Source organism: Lathamus discolor, chromosome 1, assembly GCF_037157495.1.
Source record: "Lathamus discolor isolate bLatDis1 chromosome 1, bLatDis1.hap1, whole genome shotgun sequence".
Classification (NCBI taxonomy): Eukaryota; Metazoa; Chordata; class Aves; order Psittaciformes; family Psittacidae; genus Lathamus; species Lathamus discolor.
The window spans coordinates 55,354,084-55,368,502 of record NC_088884.1 but is presented as its reverse complement, the minus strand read 5'-3'; the positions used below and the strand labels follow the sequence as shown (position 1 = coordinate 55,368,502).

At 39.4% G+C, this 14,419-nt stretch overlaps 1 protein-coding gene across 1 annotated transcript in view; it reads left to right on the top strand.

Annotated features, from left to right (window-relative positions):
• Positions 1-14,419, top strand: part of VWF (von Willebrand factor) — a 132,292-nt gene that overhangs the window by 63,417 nt on the left and 54,456 nt on the right. The window contains exons 23-30 of the mRNA XM_065672083.1: positions 138-278; positions 1,748-1,867; positions 2,432-2,588; positions 3,153-3,311; positions 4,510-4,645; positions 7,289-8,637; positions 9,420-9,539; positions 10,773-10,916. Of these exons, the coding sequence (XP_065528155.1) occupies positions 138-278; positions 1,748-1,867; positions 2,432-2,588; positions 3,153-3,311; positions 4,510-4,645; positions 7,289-8,637; positions 9,420-9,539; positions 10,773-10,916 (2,326 nt within the window). The remainder of the gene's footprint in view (positions 1-137; positions 279-1,747; positions 1,868-2,431; positions 2,589-3,152; positions 3,312-4,509; positions 4,646-7,288; positions 8,638-9,419; positions 9,540-10,772; positions 10,917-14,419) is intronic.

The following is a 14,419-nucleotide window of genomic DNA, read 5'->3' as shown; positions in this document are numbered from 1 at the left end:
AACTTGGCAAGGTCAGCGATATTTCAGTTTTTAAGCCTTGTGCCATTAAAGCACTGGGCTAAAAAGACTTCTTAACAAAACCCTAAGCCAGTCTACAGACATAAGTTTTATATATTTTGTGTTTCTTTCCCTGCAAGGATCAAGTGTGTGGTCTGTGTGGAAATTTTGATGGAATCCAAAACAATGATTTGACCAGCAGCAATGAACATCTTGAAGTAGATCCAGTTGACTTTGGGAATTCTTGGAAAGTTAATCCGTACTGTGCTGATGTTGAAAAGGTGATTGCGAATGAAGTGTGAAAACTAATTAATACGGGTTACAATATCACTCAAGAGCGGGCAAAGAGGTTTGAAAGGATAAAAAAGAAAAAATAAATTAACTCCTTCCCCCATCTTTTTGACAAATAATATTATTTCTTGAAATCCGCTAAAAGATCAATTAACTTACTTAAGGCTTCTGTGCAGTCTGGCTTCAGATGAATGTTAAATACGTACAGTAGAGGGTGTTCATAGAGTTTGCCAGCCCAGATGGTTGAAATCCAGGTATAACTGGAAATCTCATTTTAGAGCTTAATCTGAAAAAACAGCTGTATTTTCAGATGGGGAGCTCAGATAAGAATTTCTTAATTCCCTATCCAAAATTCTATATCCCGAATCTTAGTATTTCAAATTCAGTATGAACAACTGAATGTGCAGGTTAATTTCTTCCTATATGCTTCTCAGTCGTTTTAGAAGAGCACTCAGTTACTATTTTTAGGTTGGAGATGCTTGAACAGAAGAAAAAAATAGATACAGGAAGGAATGCAAGAACTTAATTGCCCTTTTCCTCTTTTCCAAATACAGAATTTTGAAAGAATGAAATTGAATAATAAATTTGTCTTGAGCTGGCAAATAATTATGGCCAAAAGTATTTCCAAACCAAAAAGTGAGAGGAAGCAACTGAAAAACAACCTGTTTTGACATTTGTAAAATTAAACATTTCATTCAGATGATGCTTTAAGGCTGAAAACTTTCTCTTGAAAATTCATCTAAATTTTCAGGGGGCGGGGGAAAGGCCTTTTTTAGATCTTTCTTTACAAGAGTTAAATTATCAGAAAATAAAATGAAGCATTTATTTTTGATCACCTGAAACCTTTTAGGTTACTTTAAGTAGTTACGGTATTATCTTGCTAAGTGTCACTTTTTTGATATGACTTGATTGGAGCACAGAAGAAGTAGCAAAAATGAGGAGTGATACCACAGCGTAAAACTGAGAGGGAGCAGCTTATTTTAGTGTAATAGGCACAAGACAGAACCGGCAGACTGTCTCTGTGATAAATAACATGTCAATACTAGTGCTTCTTGTTAGTAGGTAAATTAAATGGGAGAGGAGGAGACTACTAAGCCATTCTTATTCCGCACCAGCCTTGGGTATTGTCTGCTGAAGACTGATTATATTTGTGAGTCCCGTGGGCCTTCTGTAGAGCTGTGAATGATCATTTTTCAGTGACACTTCCTGTCATCAAAATGTCAATGTTAAAACTGTTGTTTTAACAAGTAAGAGCTGGAGAAAATGTAGGAGATGACCTGCTCAATTCTGTGTTCCGCCGTGGCAGGATTTGTGCCTGTCATACAACAGGTTGAGATGTTCTCAGGGAAACAATTTCTTTTGTCATGAAAATTGTCTAGTGCTAGTGAGTCTCTACTTCAGTTTCAAGAGTCGTGAAGGCAAGGCTAATGCAGTGTGTACTTTTTCTCACAATATTAAGCCCAACCGGGAGCAGACCTTGATGTCCCCACTATGTGATGGAAACATAGTGAAGCAGGTGATGGTAGAAACATCATGCAGCATTTTGTCTGGGGACCTCTTTGAAGAATGCAAAAAACTTGTGAGTATTGTGTCATGTGTTTAACATTCTTTAATCTGCAATGATCTGTGCTGACACTGATTACAGCTGAGGGGAAAAGTATGGTTGTGCTGACAGTATACAGGACTTGGAGGAGGCCAACTAATTGGCATTCTCTTCTCTGACCCTGTCCTGTAGCTGATGCTTCAAGAGGAAATGCAGGGTATCACCGAGTAGTAAGCTGTAGAATAACTTTTGCTTGAGGGAAATTTTATTCTAAAGCCTACAGACTGTCATGTGAAGTCAAGCACAAGAGTTGAGGTTTGAAGGGAGAGGGATGTAATGCCATTCAGACTTCATTCTACCTAATCTGCTTCACAAGAGGGTATGGGGACAGGGCCCAGAAACGTATGAAATTACTCTGGAGGGGGAATATGAAGGGACAATAAACTGCAGTGTCTGTAGCAACTTTGAGAACATAACCCAGTTTGAGTCCTTGCTGACATCAGTAGAAGGATCTAGTTTATGTGACTCTTGGGAAGTATGTCTACAGGAAGGAGATGAAGGAATCACTGAGTGTACTTACCCTGTATTTCTCTTTCATAGGTGAATCCTGAGCCCTACATAGATATTTGCATGTATGACACTTGTGCTTGTGAATCTATTGGGGATTGTGCTTGCTTCTGTGACACTATAGCAGCCTATGCACATGTCTGTGCACAGAAAGGTGTTACTATCCATTGGAGATCACCAGCTTTGTGCCGTAAGTACACAAATGAGGAAGTAATGAGGAAGAATTGAGTAAAAAGGTTCAAGCTTCTAATCAGTAACCTGTTGTCTCAGATAGACTGTTCTCATCCTGCTCTGCTCCCACTGATGTCCAGAGAAGTTCACTTTTAATGAGACTGGGTTAGCAGCTCATGCTGACATTTCCACTGCCTTTTCTGTTTGTGTTCAGAGCCACACCTGGAAAAATAAAACCACTCCCTCAATTAGGAGATATAATAATCTGTGGTACAAACAAATCTAGAGAAAGAAAAGGTTTCTGTAACATATACATATATATAATAACACGTATGTATTAAAGCTTATTTTTTGCAAGTGTTTTTATTAAAACCAAAATCTCTGGTCTAGAGCTAGTATTTTACTATGTGAAAAAGAGATGATGCTGTGGTAAAAAACATACATTCTTATTCAAAGATGGAGATCTTTCTTTTTCTAGGTATATATGGTCCACTTTACACCAAGTCATCATGGTTCCGAAGGGCATAGTGCATACACTCTGATTTGATTTTTTTTTTTTGCCTCTGATTCGTTCACTGCATAGCACAAAGCTGCGAGGACCTGAATAAACAAGAATTAGATTATCAATGTGAATGGCGATATAACACCTGTGGACCTGCTTGTCCTATAACATGCCAGCACCCACAGCCTTTGGAGTGCCCTCTGCAGTGTGTGGAAGGATGTCATGTACACTGTCCTGCAGGTAAGTCCATCTTTAGCTTTAAGCAGTTACCTACCTTTTTCTGCTATGCTCCTGCTAATTGTAGGTATTGCTGTAGAGTTTTGTTGTAGTTGGGTTTTTTTTTAACCCTCTAGGTGTTTCTATTACATGAAAGCATTGCAGTCCAGAAATATTCACAGATTTGTAAGGCTGGACATTGCAAAATATTTGCATGTAGCAGTTAATTCCTTAACAGGCTTACTGATGTATTTTCACTACAGTTTCTTACTGCACAAGAGGAAGGTAGTTAGGCACCCTGGTTTTCAGTTGTGAAATGAGCACAGTGTGTGGAGGGCACAAAAAGGTGCCTAAAGGAAAAGAATGAAGCACTGCTAGCAAGAACAAGAGATGATGGGAACAAGGTGGTAAGAAAGGAACTTGTGAAAATTAGGGGCTGTGTAGCAAGAGGTTGTTGACTATGTGATTAAAGTAGGGTATGAATTTGTGCCGGACACTCATAAAATGCCCTGCTTCAGAGTAACTACTGTAGTGGTGGAAACCCATTGCCTTGACCTGCTTACTACCCGCAAGGCTCTAATGCTCCTGAGAGTGCCCAGCAGCCATCCTCCTGAGAGCCTGATCTTTCAGCATAACTGTTCCCAACAACTGTCTTATAGAAACTGTTGTTTTTAATCAGTAAGCTGTTGATTAGGAGAAAGGGAAAAGGAAATTAAAAAATACGGGAAATATGGGGCAGGGAGAGGAAAGACAGGCATTCAAGGCCAGGTTGGATAAAGGCCTGGGTGGTATGGTTTAGTGTGAGATGTCCCTGATGATGTTAAGGTCCTTTCCAACCCTAACTATTCTATGATTCTATAAGGGAAAGAGTGAAAGATAAGCAGATGAATAAATAGCTCCTAAAGGCAAAGTGAGAAGATAGGAAGGCGAAGGAAGAAGGTATTTTAAGACCCAGAATAGCTATTCTAGGCCCTGGTATCTCTGTTCAGAGGGATCAGAGGGAGGTAGGGGATACTGGGAGAAATAAATGATATACATGTAAAAAGGAAAATGCCATTTTCCCCTGTTATCGTCAATGCTTTGTTCTAAAAATATATTCACCTTCTGAATGGTACTGGCTGTTTCAGTTTAGGGTTTTTTTCATAGCAGGGTAAATGCAATGATTAGTTTTGCAATAGATGAAAATTGGCATCTTTTATACTACTGTGCTATTTTGAAACAGGGAAAATACTTGATGAACTGTCCCTGGATTGTGTCAGCCCAGAAGAATGTCCCATGTGTGCAGTTGGAGATGTCAAGATCCTGCATGGAAGGAGAATAGTTTTGAACAGAGATGATCCACAGCACTGTCAGTCTTGGTATGATAAGCTTATTCAGTCAAATAGCATGCCTGTTGAGTAGGATGAAGAGGGACACATGAATCACATCCACATGAATAAGTTTCTGGATGTAACTTTAAACATACCATTGAAGGTGAAGCTTGGAAACCATCTTTTATGTCAATATTCCTTCACATAAAATCTGAAGATGAAGTATTTCAGTGACAGTAGGGATTACAGAATGTCAGCTGAATTTAAGCAAGTGAAATTCATGAATTCCTTTCAAAAAAGGCTTTTTCCCATGTGTAGGTGGCCCTGCTGGCTTCAGATGTTCCACTTCTTTTTGCGTGAGGTGTGATTCAACATCAGTAAAGCCATCAGACTCTTTCCTTTTGCCAGTACTAAAAAAAATCTTAGATATAGTGCAAGATCTGAATGTGCACTCAGCCTAGCACTTGCTGAGACTTTTAGCAGTTGGAATTGTGTGCTGTTGTTGGAAAACCATTTTCCCCAAGATTTTAAGATGATATCCCATGGCCTGATACTGCATGGATGCATTTCCAAATATGATGAAATTAATGACAGGGTGCACATGCTGTGCACCATGCAGAATGAGGGCCATAGGCTGCAATGTGGCAGAGACCAGTTTTCATTCTGCAAATTTCCCAGTGGCATATTATGACCATATTTAAAAGTAACTGAGTTGTAAAACTGCAGCAGCTATTTAGCCCAGACTATCACCTTAGCTCCAAGTGCTCTGAACCTCTCAGAAGCTGTGGATGGGCATGGAATTCCTGGCCTCTTGCCGGGTCTAATGTAAGTCTGTGCTATAAACCCAGCACATGAGACTGTTAGGCTAATCAATTAATTTTTTATTATGTTTTTTACAACAGTATACGGAGAGTGCCTTGAATTCCATCAAAAGGTCAAAAAAAGAAGTCTTCATAAATGAGTCTCTGTTCCCTAATTTTTGTAATCCTTAATAATAATTTATCTTAAATGTTGATACATTGGCCACTGCTCACAAATGATTTCAGAACATTAGGAAAACTTACCTCACTAGGGAAACATCCTTTTGCATAGCTGTCACCTAATTTAGATGCCTACACCATCTGTACAAACAATAGAAAATATTGCACAAAAATGAATTTTATAGCAAATATCCAAAGGAAATTGAAAACTAGAAGAGGCTCGTTCGTATTAGGATTAAAATAATAAATCTGCATTTGCTAGATGTTAATGCCAAAAGTAGCTGTGCATTCTTCAATTAGGAAGACACTAGAAGCAGCTTGAAAAGAACATAGTGCTTAAACTAAGGGAACTTAAACTAAGCTGCCACGTTGCCAGTCTTGTCCTCGAAAATGGCACCTTCTCCCAGTATTGACTTATTTAGTTGGTACATCATGGGTTTCTGTGGCAGTGAAAGCAAGCATTTCTTTTAGTCTTTGCTCTTTCGTAAACTTTTCCTATTCTGTTTCTTGGCCTGTCCAGTAAGACAAGGAAAATATATTGACTGGGTCTGTACCACCCTGTGCATAATTACAGCCATGTTCTTTGCTCTGACAAGTGAAGTAAAGAGAATCTCACAGCCAGGAATTAGAAAAGCAGAAGTGTTAAGGCTTTGCTAGAGATAGGGAGAGATGAATTATAAACAAGTTCCTAAAAGGTAAAGGGTGACAGAGGTGAAAAATCTCATAGCAGTGCAGAAGGATGAATAGTGGGAAAACCAGAGATAGGGGAAAAGAACAATGGGAGCTGAGATGGAAAGGGGAAGAGAAAAATGTACTAATGGAGGTGAGTAGAAATGGTGGGGAAAGACATAGGACTATAAAAGAGATAACAGCTATGGATGAAATATGTCATTTAATATGAGAAAAGGGACTGAAAACCGGAACACAGTAAATAAAAGGAAGATAATGCAGACATAAAAAAAATGGAGGACTAACATGTGCCAAAGCTCTATCCAAAACAAAATGAAGTCAGGAAAAAGAAAAGGAATGTAGAGCACTTTAGAGGTAGACAAAGGGCTGCTTTTATTTTCAGTACAGTTAGAATCTCGGTAAGCTTAGCCTCTTCATGAAGTCTGCTAAGTCATATCACATCAAAAAGCATCTTTCCTACTCCAGAAGTTTACTTTGTGTTAGCTGCCTCCAGTTTGCCTCATGTTTTGCTTGCTTGTGAAGCAAACCGGATTTGCCAGTTCAGTCTACCAGTGGCTTGTTGCCGAAGTTCAATGGATTTCTAAGCAATTTCTGGACACAGATTTTACATATTCTGCCAAAGGCTATTGTAAAGACAGTTTCCTCTGACAAACACATCGTAGTTTGTCGTATGTTTCCTGGATCTCAACAAACATACATGAATATACAGGGTTTAGCTGTACAGTACCATGCTGGGAGCTGTGGGGAAATGGGGAGGGGGATAAAAAATCGTAGAATCATAGAATAGGTGGGGTTGGAAAGGACCTTAATATTATCTAGTTCCAACCCCCCTGCCATGGTCAGGGAAGCATCACACTAGACCATTCACATTGATTGAATTCACATTGATTCACACCATGTTTCGGTTTTGTTGTGTTTTTGAGACACTTAACTGTTTCTGTATGCACATTCTTTCATTATATGTGGGTGATGTGTTATTATAAGAATTTTTTTTTAAAGTTAAATTTGTTGATTTTTGTAGTCTTTGTGAAGGGAAGAACTTAACGTGTGTATCCTGTGAGCCAGTGGAAGACACCCTAACACTGACAACGCCTGCTCCAGAGGAGGACATTGAACTGCCACCCAGTGAATACTCTTGCAGCAAGATGATGGACTTGGCCTTCCTCGTGGATGGCTCCAATAAACTGTCAGAGGAGGACTTTGAACAGCTGAAGACTTTCATAATTGGCATGATGAAGAAACTCCACATCTCCCAAAAGAAAATCCGAGTGTCAATTCTAGTGTACAGGGTTGGCCCCACAATCTATCTTGGCCTTAAAGATATCAAATCACAGTCCCAGATGAGAAAAATTGTCCAAAACATAAAATACACAGGCGATGAAGCATCAAATGCTGCTGAAGTCCTTAAATACATAGTGTTTCATGTATTTGGGAAAGCAGAAAGAACCAATGCTGCCAGAATTGCAGTGCTATTTATAGCAAGCAAGTCTTCAGGAAAACTCCGCAGCATCCTCCCAGTTTTGAAGAATAAAAAGATCACAGTAATACCTGTAGGGATTGGACCGTATGTCAGTGTGGAGCAAATCAGGTTCATTGAAAAGCAGTCACCAGATAATAGAGCCTTCCTACTGAACAACGTGTTGGAGCTAATGGATAATAGGGGTCTCCTCATTGATCATCTGTGTGATCTTGGACCAGAAGAGAGTTCTCTGCTGCAGGCTACATCCACTCCACCCATATCCAGTGTCTTATTTTCCCCTTGGGGACTTACAGAACCACCACCCCTTTCAGAAAAGCCCACTCACAAAAGCCTGGACGTAGCTTTTATTGTGGAAGGATCTGACAATGTAGGGGAGGAAAATTTCAATATTGTCAAGAAGTTCCTTGAGAAGGTGATCACAGAAATGAACGTGGGACAGGAAGATATTCATGTTACAGTCATGCAGTATTCAGAGTCTGTCACTCTGGAGTATTCCTTTAGGGAAACACAGTCAAAGGAAAGTATTCTTGAGAAGGTGAGGAGCATACCATACCAAGGAGGGAAGGCTACCAACACTGGGAATGCCCTTGATTATATTTCCAAACACACATTTACGACAGTGAATGGGGGCAGGCAAGATGTTCCTCACTTAGTATATATGGTGTCATCCAGTCCTTCCACTGATGTTATCACACGACCTCCTGGGAGCATAAATGTTATTCCCATAGGCATAATCCCCAATGCAAATATCCAAGAGCTCAGAAAGATCAGTCAGCCTAATAATCCCATTATCTTGCATAGTTATAACACGCTTATTGAAGAAGCACCTGAATTAGTGCTGCAGTCATGCTGCTCTCGTAAAGTTTGGAAAGCTTGGACAGACCTTCCAGGTAAAGTTTGGATGTATTTTCTGTGTAATTTACTCTTTCCTCTGTTCTGTCTGTTCCACTTCCCCCTCACATCACTGAAATGTGAAGGTTTCCCATATCTCATTTGGTATCATCTTGTCCAAATGCCAAGGATGGACCATTTATCTTCAGTGGAGGCTGAGGATGCTGCCCTAGTTCAGCAGTACCAAGCCAAAGACCTGCAGCCAGCCTTCTGTAGGTGCAGAAGTCCTTGGCTCTATTTCTCAGTAAAGTACAGCAGCTTTCAGACAGGTTGGAGAGTGACAGGAGAAAAAAAGGTTGTTCTTATCTGTGTGCCTCAAGAAAGTTAAAATTATACTTCCTCTTTCCTCAAGAGACAATTGTTTTTGTGTTAGGTTTTTTTTGGGGGGGGGAGGGGGAGGGGAGGGAGGATTTGGGAGGTTCATGGTATTATGTGGTTTGGCTTGTTTGTTGTTGGAGTTTTGTTGTTGTTGCTGCTGTTGGGTTGTAGTTTTGTTTTGTCAGGTTTTTTTCTTCTTTTTTTTTTTTTTTTTGGTTTAGTCCACTGAGAGTAAAATAGCATTAGTAGAAAAGCGGGAATTGAAATACCCATGCATCCCACTGAATATAAAATCTCAAAGTTTTCGTTGAAGGGGCATCACTTATTGTTTCAATTGGTCATTATTTGCTTATTTTCTCAAAATGCCCTTTCTTCTATTTCTGCTCCTACCAATAGATTAGCAGATGCTACTTGTGGTTATCATGTATAAATAACATTTCTTTTTCTTCCTCCTCCTCTTCAGAGTTGTGCAACAAACCAATAGATGTCATGTTTCTTCTGGATGGAAGTTCCAATATTGGAGCATCAGAGTTTGAGGAAATGAAAAACTTTATAAGTGCATTTATTGAAAGTGCTGAGATCAGTATGTCTGTCTTTTAAGTCAAACACATGAAGACATTTTGTATTCTTTTGCTTATACAGAACAAAATAGCTTCTCAGTATCAGTTTTCTTAATTCTTTATTTTTAAATGATTCATTCCAATTCCTTAAAAAAAAATAAGTTTTTATTGGGGAAATCAGGCTGGTAAAGCTTTTGTTTCAAATACAGTTCAATTTCCTCCTAAACCAAGCTGTTCTGGTTCAGGTGAATAGAGGTTTGATATCTTATTTGGAAAATTGTGTGACAAGAAATAGCTCAGACAGCAGCTCTTACAAGAGCTTCTGTTTATACTGCACTGGACATAAGAAGTGTGTGTGCCAAACAGGCAAAGAGGTTCTTGTCACAGCACGGAGATTTAGCTGAACCGTGTTGTATGGCAGAAAAGCAAAAATATGTGGTTGGTTTTGGTTCACTTCTGGATTAGGTTTGACATAAGTGAGAATAATATTTCAAGTTCAGTTCTGGTTCAGGTTAAAATGGATATTTCAGAGGGATTTTTGTTCAGGGTTGGTCCCACTGCAAGGTTTTAGTCTTTAGAACTGGCATTTCTGGTTCTGACCAGCCCTTTTTGGCTAACGTAAGATGCTGGAAATTACTTTTTGAGATTTACTTCTTGACTTATGTTGGATGACAGACACTTTTAGGGAGTGCTAGACTTGCTTGCAGAGTATGTACTGATGGGATGTACGCCTTTAGTTAGGTCATTCCGTACAGAGGGAGATTTGCATGAAGTGTAGTTGTCTGGGGAGCTAGGCCCATCGGACAAATGGGCATCAAACTACTGCTCTTGCAAAACAATGTACACATAAAAAAAAAGATGTTTAGACAGTTTTAAAATGGAAACGGAATAATACTTGGATATTATATATTAGGATATTATATATTATATTAATAATATATATTATTATAATATAATATCTAATAATATTAGTTCAATAAATTGAAATTCTCCAGTCATGGTCAAGTTGACCTGAGATAAAATAATGCGTGCTAATTTCTGACAGAAAACAAGCTGTTTCCAGCAGTTTTGGCATATTTTTTTCACCTGGAAATAATTCAGTTTTGATCTTCTGATTGAAACTGCAGCTTTCACATTCTGATGGAAAATTGCTATCTAGTCGTGCTTAATGTAAAACACAACCATAGTGTATCCTTTTTATTTAAGGACATTCATATGCACTGCTTAGAATGTGTATTTCTTGCTTTCTGTTTCAGGCAACACTTCGATTCATGTATCAGTTCTCCAGTATGCCAGGGAAAATAATCTAGAAATTTCATGGAATGTGCCTCAAGAGACTAAAAAACTTGTGGAAATGGTGCAATCAATTCAACAAAGGGAGCAAGGTCCTACCAGACTAGGTGAGTGATTATGTGGATGTTGATGTTTAAACAAGAGGAAAAAGAAAACCCAACCAAAACAAGGAAATACTCAATATAGCCTGGCCCCAGTCACCAGTTGATGTCAGTGCTGCTCCTAGAATCAAAGAATCATAGAATAGTTTGGCTTGAAAGGAACCTTCAGAGGTCATGTAGTCTAACACCCTACAAAGGTCAGGGACATCTTCTGCTACATCAGGTTGCCCAGAACTACATCCAGCCTGGCCTTGAATGTCTCCAGGGATGGTGCAGTGGTAGCGTTCTGTAGTAGGACTCAGGGGTTTTTTTAGTTCACTCATATATTTACCAAGAAATGTACATATCGTAACGTGTCAATTTACTCTTATTAAACTATATCTGTAGGTTACTTGAATTAGGCTTTATCTTAATGTACTTTGGAAAGAAGACGACCGGTTTCTTTTTGCCTCGAAATAGTTCTCGGGATTTGCATTCATTATCTTTTAAGCAAGCACGATATAATTAAGAAGTGAAGATTTTGATCATTAACCTTTCACCAGCAATTAGTTAATTAGACATTAAGCAGCGCAACTGCTTATTCTGACTTCAGTAGCTGCTAGTGTCAGGTGTTTGTTACTCTGTTCTGAGCCACTGATTGAAAAACAACTTAGCAAAATAGGAGTTATATGCTGGGTGGTTCAGTTTCCTCCCCCAAGTTGCTTTGCTGGTCCCAAAAGGACTTGGGCTGGCACAAGGTTAGGGATGGTGCCAGGGAGCAAGGATCACCTAAGGCGGCACCTTAGCTGAAAAGCTACTTGTGAAACATCATCTTTTGTTCCAGACAACTGCATTCTGAAAAATGCCCACTTCAATTTTCATGTGCTGGAACATAACACAGAATTCCCACTGGGTCTGTGGAAATTCAGTACATACGCACGTATCAGTTGTAGGGTTCAGCAAAGAATTATTTTGCTACAGCATATCTGATCTTTCACCAGATACTCTGAGAATTTTGTCCTTCTGGACTGGAACTGCATATGCTCTGGCAGCCACCTAGCATTAGGGTCCTGTAAGAGTTGAGGAGTACACAGATTTTTAGGGTCTTTGGCCTACTTCAGACTGTAAAGAGTTATTGGTGCAGAAAAGTGAGAAATAAAACCTGACTTCCATAGTTCGCAGGAGGATTAGTCATGATTGCTTTCTCAGCCTGGAGAAATAAAAATACCAGATGGCTGATGAGACTTCTATAGGCTCGTTGTGGGATAAATTGTTACATACAAATAGATAAGTTTCATGAAGCCTTCCATTTAATGTGTATAGTAAGCTATGCTGAACTACAGGATAAACAAAGAAAACATGGCCTTTGGGAAATGAAATGGGAGAGGCAGCCACATGACATACTCGTTAGTGATTTGTTTATGTCTCATTGGAAAATGCTCAGAGACCACAATGAGGGATGTGATATAATAAACCAAAATGGAATAGAGTAGAAGTAGTTCCTCCCAAATGAACTAATGAAAATAAGTCACTGTGGTCCTGTCCTGTACCTTGTAATGTGTATGAATTCAGTTGACTGTGTAGGAAACTCAGCATCCATGGGAAACACATGGTCATTCATATCTTTCTATCTGTGCTCTGGCTTCTGGAAATGCAGAGGCTGCTTAAAAAGTGTGGATGACTCAGTCTGGGTGTTGCAGTTCCCTTTGGAAATCTTTTCTAACCTATGGAGGACTTGATCAGGATTTACCTATCAAAAATATTGTTACTATCAGACCAGTGCTGTCTCTTCTCATTTGCATTAGTTTCCCTGTGGTAGAAACACAATCCTGTGTAATCCTTATTCAGTCTTTGCTGATCCAAATCACCTTATTTTGATCAAAAAAGCTATATATGCAGAGAGCTACTGTAGGCACTGTTGCCATTGCTGCAAAAGGCTTACTGTATAAACGTTCTCTTTCATTTAGCCGTAAAGAAACTGCAGGAGAGAGGTGAATTTTATTAGTAAGAGATAATGAAAAACTAGACTATTGGAGGGCATAGGCAGAACAAAAGAGCAGCTTACACCGCAAAGCTTTCCCATGCTTATGCAATAAAATAACATCAGGCAAATTATGGCTCAAGTGACCTATTGAGAAGCAGCTCTGGGAATATTCAGACATCATGAATCTGTGTATGACTTTACCAAAGAAATAACTGGGAAACAAAAAAGAAAAAACAAACAAACAAACAAAAAAAAAAAAACCTAACTGCAAGCAAGAGCTGACTATGTAAGCCTTCGTTCATCTAAAAGTGTGATCTATGCAAGAGAACTGAGAATCACATAAACATGCCTCTGTTCAACATTCATGGGTATTTAGGAGAGTCATGGGGAGCATGCTGAGCAATCCCTGTAGTAATATCACAGAATAAATAAAACAGAATGGTTTGGGTTGGGAAGGACCTTAAAGATCATCCAGTTCCAACGCCCTGCCAAGGGGAGCACCTACCACTGGACCAGGTTGCTCAAAGCCCCATCCAACCTGGCCTTGAACACTGCCAGGGATGGGGCAGATACAGCTTCTCTGGGCAACCTGTTCCTCATAGTGAAGAATTTCTTTCTTATATCTAATCTAAATCTCCCCTCTTTCAGTTTAAAGCCATTACACCTTGTCCTACCACTACATGCCCTTGTAAAAAGTTCCTCTCCTACATTCTTGCAGGCTCTCTTTAGGTACTGGAAGGCTGCTTATAAGGTCTTCACAGAGCATTCTCCCTCCCATCCACTGAAAGACAGGACTACCTCACTTGCTCTCCCACTGCTGTTTCTGAATTAGTGGTGTCAGCTTCTTTCTGAAGCCAGCTTTGAGTGCCTGCTAGTCTCTTCCCTTCTTCTCTTTTAATTCACAATCCTGGGAGGTAGTTTTGTTTGCTTGCTTGTATTTTTATTTCATTTCTTACAAGGTTTGTCAATTGAATATGGTCTTGGTCGTGGTAAGAGAAATTCAGGATTTGTGAGCTGCAGTGTCAGAAAAGCAGGGGAGGTGGTTTGTGACCTTGTAGCCTGCTCCTTTCAGTGCTGGTAGGCTGTTGGACTGACAAATCTGTGCTGCTCATGAAGAGTTTAGCTATTCTGTTAATTGGCACATGTTAATGCCAGACTATTAATGTGCTAAGAATTGGCTGTTTAAAGCATTGATCTGTGGAATCAGTTTGCAATAGCTAATTTGTTTCAAAATTAAAATAATATGCTATTTACAGTTCAAAACCCCCAATTCAATGTCAAGTTAATACTAAGTCAAAATGTCAAGTTCAAGTCAAAGAAAGATGTAAAAAACCAGCTACAGTATTATCATCATGGAGGATTGTTCCTGATTAGGCAAGTCCTTTCTTAAATAAATGCCCTCTGGACTATCAACAGGCCAGATAGTGTTGGCTTTTCCATACTGCTTCAAGTGCTGGGGAATCATTTCTCTTCTTTCCCAGGCAGCTTTCAGTACTTGTGGGTGATTAGGACCTATTGTGTCTTTTTTCTCTTTTGGTCAAGATGT